The sequence below is a fragment of the Chlorocebus sabaeus genome, chromosome 15, assembly GCF_047675955.1.
Source record: "Chlorocebus sabaeus isolate Y175 chromosome 15, mChlSab1.0.hap1, whole genome shotgun sequence".
NCBI classification, from domain to species: Eukaryota; Metazoa; Chordata; class Mammalia; order Primates; family Cercopithecidae; genus Chlorocebus; species Chlorocebus sabaeus.
This window is the reverse complement of record NC_132918.1, coordinates 4,638,029-4,650,441: the sequence shown is the minus strand read 5'-3', so window position 1 is coordinate 4,650,441 and position 12,413 is coordinate 4,638,029. Positions and strand designations below refer to the sequence as shown.

The 12,413-nt window shown below is 37.7% G+C and overlaps 1 protein-coding gene across 2 annotated transcripts in view; it reads left to right on the top strand.

The window, feature by feature from the left end:
* VPS8 (VPS8 subunit of CORVET complex) overlaps positions 1-12,413 on the top strand; it is a 251,664-nt gene that overhangs the window by 109,908 nt on the left and 129,343 nt on the right. For both annotated transcript variants that reach the window (XM_007971871.3, XM_073023385.1), the window contains exons 29-33: positions 1,502-1,621; positions 3,099-3,155; positions 4,964-5,046; positions 6,075-6,159; positions 6,964-7,062. In XM_007971871.3, coding sequence (XP_007970062.3) covers positions 1,502-1,621; positions 3,099-3,155; positions 4,964-5,046; positions 6,075-6,159; positions 6,964-7,062 — 444 coding nt within the window. The remainder of the gene's footprint in view (positions 1-1,501; positions 1,622-3,098; positions 3,156-4,963; positions 5,047-6,074; positions 6,160-6,963; positions 7,063-12,413) is intronic.

Genomic DNA, 12,413 nt, shown 5'->3' with positions numbered 1-12,413 from the left:
ATGGTTCCACGCATAGGAATAATTGTCCTGTCCCCACTCTCTCTGCCTCTTTCCATTTTCATGATCACTGCCCTAGCTAAGAGCCCTTTGATCTCTCCCTTAGACTCCTGCAGTCGCTTGTATCTTGCTCTCCCTGCCTTGTGTTTCTTTCTTCTGTTAATTTTATCCCATGCGCTGCTGATCGGATAATTTTCCTAAGCGCAGTACTGGTCATGATCAACCCCCCTGGTGGAACACGTTTAGTAGTTCGCCAGTTTTCTATAGAATACATTCCAGATTCCTTAGGATGACATTTGAGGCCTCATCTTCCCTTTTAATCTATTGTTTCCCTCTTCCTGCATGCTGCTGCATTCTAATAAATATTGTTCCCCCCAACAATTGTGTGTTTTTCTGTGTCCATGATTTTGCTCTCACTCTTCTCTTTGCCAGGTTTGCCTTTTCTATTGACATTTCCCCTTGTCAAAATTTCTGCACGAGCTTTAAAACTTAGCTTAAAAGCTATTCTTCTCATTTCTTTTCAAATTCCCTCTCTAACCAGTTGAATTAAAATTTTCTACTGTGCTTCTGTAATCATTTGTGCCTTTATAATAGCAGTCATTATATTATGCCTTTTGTTTAAGATGTGTCTGTCTTTTCTTTCTTGTTCCTAATTTTCTTAAAGACACTTATAACCTCTTACACATAATGAGTACTTAGGAAATGAGAGCTGAGTTAAAGCCGGAGGAATGGCTATGATTTGATAACCGTGTGTGTCGTAAAAAGCCTGTTATACAAAACCATGTCTTCAGGGAACTGCTTGATACAAGGCCGAAGCCATTCACTTCATTGGTCTGTGTGATAGCTAACTTCTCTGGGCTACCTTGACTCTCAGTTGTCTTACTCTCAAACCTCAAAGCAGCTTTCTTCTTCCGTTGTTGATGGACAGATTTTAGTAGGGCTATTTAAATTTAACTGTACAAGACCAGCCTGGCCAACATGGTGAAACTTTGTCTCTATTAAAAATACAAAAATTAACCAGGCGTGGTGGCACACGCCTGTAGTCCCAGCTACTTGGGAGGCTGAGGCAGGAGAATCACTTGAACCCAAGAGGTGGAGGTTGCAGTGAGCCAAGATCATGCCGTTGCACACAAACTTGGGCAACAGAGTGAGACTCCATCTCAACAACAACAACAAAAAATTAGTTGTAGAAGGGTTCTCTAAGAATTCCTGAGGGAAACATGATTAATATTTCTTTGAAATACTACACTTTACATCTCTACCTCCTTATCAGTTCAGTTCTCATCCAAATTGTGATAGAAGTAGGCCAGAAATCACTGAAATGTTTTCAGAGTATGCAAGTAGTTGTGCTTCTTCTAAATGGCGTTGAATTCAACTGTTGCACAGTTAATAAAAGAATCTTTTTATGAGTCTTCAGTAATGAGGCTATCCCCTCTTCTAATTGTATATATTTTTGCATCAAACCAGATGGTGTATTGAATAAATGGTCTCCTTTGCTCCTCAGGTTATGGTGGAGAATTCAGACTTTACCCCCTCACAAGTAGGATGTCTCTTTACCTTCCTTGCTCGGCAGCTTGCAAAGCCTGACAACACCTTGTTTGTAAACAGAACACTTTTTGATCAGGTAAGTGTCTAGCAGTGAAAACTAAAAGGTTTTTTCCTGTTTACTGTGCACAGTTCCCTGGATTACACTGTTTCCTGATGTGACAGACTATTGGGTAAATACCTTATCAAGGAGAGGCCTGTTCAGGTTTTGGATCTAAATTGAGGGATATGTGTATGTGGGTGTATGGGTATGTTTTGTGGAGATTGGTTTATAGAGATTGTATTCTCTCAATTATTCTGTTGCTCTGAATTGCCTAGAATTCTTTGCTCAAGAGTTTCCCAATTTAAGAATCTCCCCCATCTCACAGGTAGTAAGAGTATTATGACCATCATCTGGAGAAGAGATTACTTTTGTAAAATCTCAATTTACTTACAAATGACTTTCAAGGTATCTTGCAATCCCGCTTAAATATCTCCTATTTTTCCACAGGTGGCAAAGAAAATACTTTTTGTCTGGAGAAAGTAACTAAAAATGACTAGCATTTTTTGAGCACTTCACAATGGCAGACATTGTTCCAAAACCTTATGTGTGTCTGTTACCTTAGTCCTCTCAAGAGCTCTAAAATAGGGACAGTTATACTCCTTTTATAGATGAGGAAACTAAAGCCTTTTATAGATGAGGAAACTAAACTCCTTTTATAGATGAGGAAACTTAAGTAATTCATGTAAGGTTATACTTAGTAAGTGTTACTATTAGCAGTAAATATTAAGTCTTAATAGAGTTAGTGTCCAAATTCAAGTGGCCTGACTCCTAAGTTCATGCTTTGCTAGGTCCGTGGTATCGTATCAGGAAACTTAAAATTAAGGTATATAGACAACACTGCCTTATAGTTATGTTTCTTTTCTCTCTCTCTCTCTCTCTTTTTGAGACAGAGTCTGGTTCTGTTGCCCAAGCAGGAGGGCAGCAGCATGATCTTGGCTCACTGCAACCTCTGCCTCCCAGGTTCAAGTAATTCTCCTGCCTCAGCCTCCTAAGTAGCTGGGATTACAGGCGCATACCACCACATCTGGCTAATTTCTTGTATTTTTTGTAGAGACGGGGTTTCACCATGCTGGCCAGGCTGGTCTTGAACTCCTGACCTCAAAGTGATTCGCCCTCCTCAGCCTTCCAAAGTGCTGGGATTACAGGCATGAGCCACTGCACCCAGCCTCTTAGAGTTATTTCGAAAGAGTAAAGAAATACATACACAAGGGCTGCCTCAACCTCCCAAAGTACTGGGATTACAGGCATGAGCCACTGCACCCGGCCTCTTAGAGTTATGTTTCTCAAAAGTAAAGAAATATGTATGTAAGGCACATATTAAATTGTTAACATACCTGAACCTGATGTTACATATACTAGGCTAATCAGTTGGGAAGGTACCTTATACCTGTGGTATTTGTTATGGCTGGGTGTGAATAAGTTGGTTATTTGAAAGGGTAGTTATTACTTTTATTATGAGAGTATTAATGTCTACATGCTGATATCAAATAAAAAATACTTTTTCTTTGGCCAGGTCCTTGAATTCCTTTGTAGTCCCGACGATGACTCCCGACACTCTGAAAGACAGCAGGTATGAACTACTAGAACTCTTTTTGCTAAAAAATAGGAAAGAAGAATAAGCCAGAAAGAATTCTTCTGTGTTAGACCTCACTACACATGAGGGGCGATGACTTGTGCCAAACCCTAATACGAAGTTAGAGTCAGTGGGAACCAGAAAATAGAGTGGATGGTTGTTAGGGTACATGTATAAGAAGCTTATATCAAACTAAATTCCTAGGTAGACTGGATCTGTCTTGCATCTACCATGACATCAAAGAAACGACTTCATCTTCCCCTATTATGTGGCAACAGCTAGGACTTCTTGTACGCTGCATTCCATTGGCATCATTAATCTGGTAACTACTGCTAGCTGCTGTGGTCCTGAAACAAAAAAGCTACAGGGTCCTGAGTATTGACATACCTAACTTTTGAGAGTGCCCTAAAACCCCACTGCATTAGGGCTGACCATTCTGGAGACTAGAATCCACCTGTCCCTCCACTGATTATTATGAGACAGTAACTGTTAGAGTGCCACTTCTTTTTATTCATGCCACTTTCTTGAGGTTGCCTTCAGGAGTAAGATTCTTTTAAAAGCATACCCACCATAATTGTGGGCACTAAGAGAGTCAACCCATTTTGTATTGATAGCTAGATTTTGTCAGGCAAGTAAACTAGTAAAATTAAGAACCGTGAGAGCTGTGCGGAAGTATGGCTTTATGGCACTGTGGTAATCATACACAACTGGAAAGTTGAGACTATCAGATAGCAACAGTGACCCCTTTATCTGCACAGCCATGGCGCAGTGACTGCTGCAGAGTATCCTAGGTCAGAGAACAGCTGGTAAAATTTTGGTTATCTCTTAAATTATATTGAATACAAATAGTAATATGGGCCCCCTCATTTCAGCTGCGTAGTGTGGTAAAAATTATTTATATGAGCCCCAATATTTTTGTTTCCTTTTTATTGTGGTAAAATAGACATAACACATAATTTACCATTGTAACCGTTCTTAGGTGTATGCATCAGTGGTGTTCACATTATTGTATAATCCTCATCAGCATCCATCCCCAGAACTCTTTTCTCTTCCCAAACTGAACCACCATACCAATGAAATCGGAACTCCTGCTCACTATTTTCCCCTCCCCAACCCTTAGTAACTACCAGTCCCTATGAATGTTACTACCTTAGGTCCCTCGCGTCAGTGCAGTCGTACAGTATTCATTCTTTTGTATTTAGCTTGTTTCGCTTGGCAGAATGTGTTCAAGGTTCATCCATGCCATAGCATGCATGTATCAGATTTTCTTCCTGCTGAATAGTATTCCGTTGTGTGTATCTACTACATTTTGTTTATTCATTCATCCACTGATGGACATTTGGATTGTTCCACCCTTTGGCTATTTTGAATAGTGCTGCTATGAAAAGTCATAATTTTTAAAAAATTAACATATAAACATGGATACCATCTGTGGGTAAACAGATTGTAAAGAACCATAAGACATAAAAGTGAGACAAAAATTCACTTCTTGAAAGAATGTATACGGACATTTTAGCTTAGCAGAGAGTCAGCTCAGTGTCTCATAGGGCTTCATTCGTAAACTCTGTGGCATTCTTTCCATGTTTGAAAAGCGGAGCCATTTATCTTTTTATAGGGCTTAAATGCAGTATGATCAAGTTTATGATGTCAGTCTAACCCCTTCCATATGTGACAGCAAGCCAAAATATCATCAACTAAGAATACAAAAGAAAAAAATTAGAAGTTATAGTCTACATGGCTGAATGCACTCTTAAAGAGCTGGTAAATTCTCAAGTGTTTTTACTCATTTATTTTTAAATGTTCAGGTCCTTTTAGAATTGCTGCAGGCTGGAGGCATAGTTCAATTTGAAGAGAGTCGCCTCATCCGGATGGCAGAAAAAGCTGAGTTGTAAGTTGTTTTGAGGCATATATTAGTTTGCCATGAAAATATTAAATTACATTTCTCTAACTTAAAGCCCAGTTTATTGATGCATTGCTGCTTTTTTAATTAGGAAAGATTATACAAATAACAAAAAGCTAAGTGTGAAGTTTTTGCCTTTTAATTGAATTCTAGAAATTAGTAAAATTTGCAGAAATTGATAGGGCAAATATAAAGCTCTTATGTAATTGTTTAAACATAAAAGTGAAATAGCAGTCTTATGATGTTTTATTTTAGATTTTTCCTTTAATATTTCCATGTTTCATACATTTTTATGGTTACCTTAGCTGTTAGAGACAATGTAGTATTTGACATAGCAAATAAGAGAATATCACATTACTACTTATCTAGTATGCTGTATTTATATGACGTAATTCTGAACAGAGGAACTTCATGTAAAATTTTTGTAAATTATCAATATCTAACATATTCACTATTTCTTATGTGATACATTATTGCTTTAGTATTTCTTTTGTATTCAGCATTGAAATTTCTTATAAACATAATATTTAGCAGCCTCTTGAACCTGTAGTTAAAGGAATGGCAGATACTCATCTCCCTTAGATATTCACTGTAACTTTATTTAACAGTAGAAATCACATCTACTATATTAATTTTTCTTTTCTTTCTTTTGAGACAAGGTCTCCCTCTGTTGACCAGGCTGGAGTGCAGTGCTGTGATCATAGCTCACTGCAGCCTTAACCTCCCCGTCTCAAGCAATCCTCCTGCGTCAGCTTCCATAGTAGCTCGGATGACAGGCACATGCCACCATGCCTGGCTAACTTTTAGTTTTTTTTGTAGAGACGGGGTCTTGCTATGTTGCCTAGGCTGATCTCAGACTCCTGGTCTCAAGCAATCCTCTTGCCTCAGCCTCCCAAAGTGCCTGGCATGAGCCAGGACACCTGGCCCACTTTCCCTAATACTAACCTGTGTGCCAAAGCAAATGTCTCGAAAACCTGCCTGTTTGGTACACTGAAGTTTTTCCCTTTACATTCTAGCTATCAAATTTGTGAATTTATGTATGAAAGAGAACACCAATATGACAAAATTATTGATTGCTACTTACGTGACCCTCTGAGAGAGGTGAGTCAAGACACTGCTTTACCCTTTTTTCTTACTCAGCTTTCCCTCTTATTGAGTAAAATAACTGTTGAGTAGAAATATTTGTGCATGTGCATGAGCCAAATATACATTGATAATTAAAACAGATATAGTTCTTGCAGTTTTGGAATATATGATTTAGTGATGGAGACTGACAATTAACAAAGCCAAGTATGATTACAAATGGTGATAAATGCTAGGGAAGAGAAACCGAGTGCAACTTCAGAGGATAATGGGGAACTGACTTATGCAGAGTAGCCAGGGGAGGAATTTCAGAAAAAGTGACATATAAACTGAGTTTTGGAATTTGAGAAGTCTGTGAAGGAAAGAGTCAAGAAGAGTGTTCCAGGATGGGAAACTGTATATGCAAAAGACCTGAGGTGGGGAAAATGGACATGTTCAAGGAGCTGAGTAGAGATCATATAGATGATGTCAAAATCAGTATAGGTGGAGCATAATAGACAAGGGCAGGAGTGGTTTGAGCTGAAATTGGGAATGTGGACAGTGGGATCCCCAAAAGCCAAAGTGTGATACTCCTTCATTAGGTCACTGAAGATTAATGAATTGAAACCAAAATTAATTAGAACAGATATTTTGCTTCTAAGAGTCTACCTTAAATTTTAAACAATTACCCTTTCTTTTTAGGGGCAGAGTTTTCCATCAGTTAACAATCTCCAGATGGTTTTTCATCTTCAAATGATAGATGTTTACCAAGACTGGTTCAGTTGGTAGGGACTAAATCTTGAGTGAGTGAATGAATAAATTATATTGTCTTGTGCTTTTCAGGAAGAAGTCTTTAATTACATTCACAATATCTTATCCATTCCTGGACACAGTGCAGAGGAGAAGCAGTCTGTATGGCAGAAAGCAATGGATCATATTGAGGTACCAATGTGCAAAACTTCACACTTTACCATCTGAATGGTCATCTAACCCAAGTTAACTTTATGCCAACTAAACAATGGCATGTATCACATTAAGTTGGTTTAATTTAGGGTTAAAATGTTTTTCATGTGTAATTATTCTACCTCATATTTGTATTCATAAAGTCTGTGTCACACGCAATCTATTACATCCTGACTTCTGAAACTAGCCCATGTTCAATCAGCTAGTGACAAACTAGTATTAGTGCATTTTTACAAAGTTCCTAGAATGATTCTGAGAGTACTACTTGTCTTTTTTTCCTAGTATGTGATGGGTGCCATACCCTCCAATCATCTAATGGACTTTTAGAAAAATTACTACAATGATGTATTTCTCTTCCTTATATAACAGGATGATGATTCTGACCTAGCTGTGGTCAACTAATTCACTGATTTTGTTGATGCCTGCAGTTTTACAGAGGATGCAAGTGTTCATTTCTATTGAAACAAAAAGTTCTTATTAAGAAACAACGCTTCTGGATATACAAATAGACTACCTGTGTGATGAGGGCTGTGATCACAATGTGTTCTGAAATGGGACCCAGAAATCACTTCTTACTTGAGTTTCCTTATGTTCGTAACATACTCCTTACCCCAGAATCCAATAGAACTAGCAGTTTTGTTGAAATCTATTATTTTTATGATTTATGTTATTTTATCTATTCTATTATGTTTATTTCTGATTATTGAAAAAATAGTAAGAAAAGAGGTAATCCTCTTTTGGAAATAACATTTAGACTGAGGTAATCCTAGTTTTGGAAATAACGTTTAAACCGAGGTAATCCTAGTTTTGGAAATAACATTTAAACTGAGGTAATCCTAGTTTTGGGAATAACATTTATATCTACAGAGTTGCTCTCGTTTTCCTCATAGCAAGAATCAGGTGGTGGATTTAGAGATGTAGTAGAGATATGATTATTCAACATGTTTGAACATTTTTTATAGATATGAAAAACTATAAGAAAAGATATGATGTGGATACTTTATTTTAGTTCCTGAAGGTTGTAAAGTTTAGAAAGATCAGAGGTGTGAATAGCATCTTCTTGTGAAATATCTGACATGAATGAAAGGTGGTATACCCAGTCATGAGATATGTGGTCTGAAGTAATTTCCACACTGCTGTATATAGGATTGAGAACATGGAATATATTATTTAATGTTGTTATATTCCTGCTAACAACAGATGAATATATCATGGCAGGATAACCCAACAAGTCATTCTCCGATTTTGTGTTTTATATTTTTTCCCTTTAATCATTTAGTACTCTTTTTCATCATCCTCTTCAAGTCTCCATGGTTATATTATGGTTCAGTTCTCATTTCACCTCATCTGCATTATACAGTGGTTTGAGCACATGGATTCAAGACATCAAAAATGAAGCCACATCTCTGCATTATGTGAAATGTGATAAATTAATCAATGGGCAAACAGATTACTCAGCAAAAAGCTCAAGCTGGGGAAGCAAGAAGTATTTCTGCTGTACAGTAATTATTTTTGCTGACTAGTTTTTCCCACATCTGCATATTTTTCACCTTGAACTTTTTTTTTTTTTTTTTTTTGAGACGGAGTCTCGCTCTGTTGCCCAGGCTGGAGTGCAGTGGCCGATCTCAGCTCACTGCAAGCTCCGCCTCCCGGGTTCACACCATTCTCCTGCCTCAGCCTCCCGAGTAGCTGGGACTACAGGCGCCCGCCACCACGCCCAGCTAGTTTTTTGTATTTTTTAGTAGAGACGGGGTTTCACCATGTTAGCCAGGATGGTCTCGATCTCCTGACCTCGTGATCCGCCCGTCTCGGCCTCCCAAAGTGCTGGGATTACAGGCTTGAGCCACCGCGCGCACCTGGAACTTTTTAATATCTCTTAAGGCCACAGTGACAGGTGTATAAACTTTTGTTGAAGGACTTCTATGTCTTCAGTAATGTAAATATAATCAACATTAAATACATAGGACAAAAAGTCATAATGAAGTTTTCTGACAAGATACACTTAGTTTATAGCTTAGTGGTTCTTAACACATTTGGGGCTCTACACTGTTTTTGAGACTCTAATGAAAGATTTAGTCTTATGCCTCGTAATATTGCACATGTACATAGATATTATGACTCTGTTTAAAGTTTCAGGGATCTACAGATCCCTAAAAGTCTTTCTTAGATGACGAATCTCTGGTTCAGATGGTTTTTTGAATATGAAAGGTTTCATTAGATTGTGTTGACATTTTATATTTTGAAATTTATAAAACATTCAAAAAAGTACATAAAACACATGTACAGCTTAATTAAAAATTAAAAAGCAAACATCCTAGGTCCTGAACAAGAAATATTATATTTCCATACCTCAGACTTTTCCCATGTATTCTTTTCTGATCACAGTTTTTTTCTTCCGCCCTTCCCCCATGTAGCCATTATCCTGGTTTTTGTGACAGTTTCTTACCTTTTTGTATACTGTTACTGCATGTGCATGCATCCCTAAATACATGTTTTTGTTTTGCCTATTCTTGAACTTTGTGAAAATGAAATCATACTTTATTTTCTTATTTTTGCCCAGTATTTTGTTTGAGAAGATTGTACATTTTGTTTTATGTAGCTACAGTTGATTTTTATTGTATAGTATTCCATTTTATAAGTATATCACAGTTTATCCATTCTACTGCTGCTAGACATTTCAGTTGTTTCTAGTTTTAACTATTAAGAATAGTCTGTTCATAATCATTCTTATATGTGCATCTTGTGCACAGCCACAGACATTTCTCTAAGGCAGTGATTCTCAGTTTCGTCCCCAAACCAACATCACCGCATCAGCTGAGAATTTGATAGAAATGCAAATGCTCCACTTCAGACCTCCTGAATCAGAAACTCCGGGTGAGGCCCAGCAACCCCCTAAGTTATTTTGATGTATGCTAACTCATAATCTCTGCTCTGGAGTATAAAATTGATAGTTGAGATTAATATTTTAAATTTCACTGGATGCCAGCACTGTATGAGAGTTCCTATGGACTCTGTATCCTTAGCAAACTTTAAATCTTTCCCGATCTAGTGGATGTGTAATGATATCTAATTATGTTTTACATTTACCTTTCCTTAATTACTAATAAGATTGGCAGCCTTTTCATATGTTTATTGGGCATTTAAGTTTTCTGTTTTGTGAAGTGCCTGCTGAAGTTTTTTGCCCACTTTTCTGTTTAAATGTCTCATACTTACTGCTTTGGAAGATTTCTTTATGTATTGTGGATGTTAGTCTTTTATCAGCAATATATTTTGCAAATATCTTCTCCCGTTCTGTGGCTTTTCCTTTCAATCTTTTTGTGTTTTTTTTAAGTGGTCAAAATAATAATTTCCCCCCTCCACTTTATGTCCTGCTTTCTTTCTTATTTCTTTTTAAGCTTTGGCTCTGAGTTCCACCTGAAAGTAATTTTTGTACATAGTATGAGATAGAAGTCAAGTTAATTTTTTAGAATACAGATGCCCAATTTTCCCAGCAGCAGTTATTTTTAAAGGTTGCCTTTTCCTGTTGCTCAGCAATGCTGCCTTTGTGATGAGTATATCAAGGATCTGTATGTGTAGTCTATTTCTCTGGTCCTTCTGTTCCATTGGTCTGTTTGTCCATCTCTGCATCAGTACCACACTATTTTTAATATTGTTGCTGTATAATGAGTCTTGATATCTTTAACAGAATCTTGTCTATTATTGACTTTTGATACTTTCAAATATATTTTAGAATCAGCTTATTAAGTTCCACCAAATTTTTTTTAACTTTGTGATTATGACAGGCATTGCACTGAATCTATCAGTAATTTTGAAGATAACTTGCAATCTTTACAATATTGAGTCTTCATATCTATATATGGTATAATCCTTTATTTAATATCTTCCTATAAAGTTTTATTTTTATTTATTTATTTTTTTGAGACAGAGTTTTGCTCTTGTTGCCCAGGCTGGAGTGCAATGGCACAATCTCGGCTCACTGCAACCTCCACCTCCCAGGTTCAAGGGATTCTTCTGCCTTAGCCTTCCCAAGTAGCTGGGATTATAGGCATGCGCCACCAAGCCCGGCTAATTTTTTATTTTTAGTAGAGATGGGGTTTCTCCATGTGGGTCAGGCTGGTCTCGAACTCCCAACCTCAGAAGATCTACCCGCCTCAGCCTCCCAAAGTGCTGGGATTACAGGCGTGAGCTACCATGCCCGGCCCCTATAAAGTTTTATAATAACCACTGTGGAGACTTTCCATCCTTTGTTTTCATTTTGTTTGTTTTGTTTTGTTTTTCTGAGACAGAGTCTCACTCACTGTGTCGCCCAGGCTGGAGTATAGTGGCACCATCTAGGCTCACTGCAACCTCAGCCTTCTGGGTTCAAATGATTCTCTTTCCTCATCCTCCCTAAATAGCTGGGATTACAGATGTCACCACCACTCACAGCTTATTTTTGTATTTGTAGTAGAGACAGGATTTTGCCATGTTGGCCAGGCTAGTCTCAAAGTCCTGACCTCAAATGATTCACCTGCCTTGGCCTCCCCAAGTGCTGGGATTACAAGCATGAGCCACCATGCCCAGCCCCATTCTTTGTTATACTTACTGTCACAACTTCATACTTTTAATGCTGTTGTTAATGGCATTTTTAAAAATTTCATTTCCGCGGGTCACGGTGGCTCACGCCTGTAATCCCAGCACTTTGGGAGGCTGAGGCAGGCGGATCACCTGAGGTCAGGAGTTCAAGACCAGCCTGGCCAACATGGTGAAACCCCGTCTCTACTAAAAATATAAAAATTAGCTGGGCATGGTGGTACATGCTTGATCCCAGCTACTCTAGAGGCTGAGGCAGGAGAATGGCATGAACTTGGGAGGCGGATCTTGCAGTGAGCCGAGATGGTGCCACTATACTCCAGCCTAGACAACAGAGCAAGACTCGCTCTCAAAAAAAAAAATTTCATTTCCAACATAAGTATGTTTACTATAAGGATTTTTATGGAAGTTTTCTTCTATTTCTAGTATGCCAAGAGTCCTCATGAATGGATTTTGAATTTCATCATGTTTTCTTCCTTATTCTGTTTTTGTGTTACATTTTATTGATATTAAACCAACCTTGATTTTTGCAGCTAAGTGCTACTTGATCCTGATATATTATTCTTTTTATACATTGCTGAATTTCATTTTTATTTAGGATGTTTGTATCAATATTGTGGTTCAGATTTATCTGTAATTTTGTCCTACTGGGTTTAGTTGTCAAAATGTTACTAGCTTCATACAATGCACTGAAGAATTTTTCTTTTTTCTGTTCTCTGTTGTAAGAGGTTTAGTTAAGGTTGGGATTATTTCTTCCT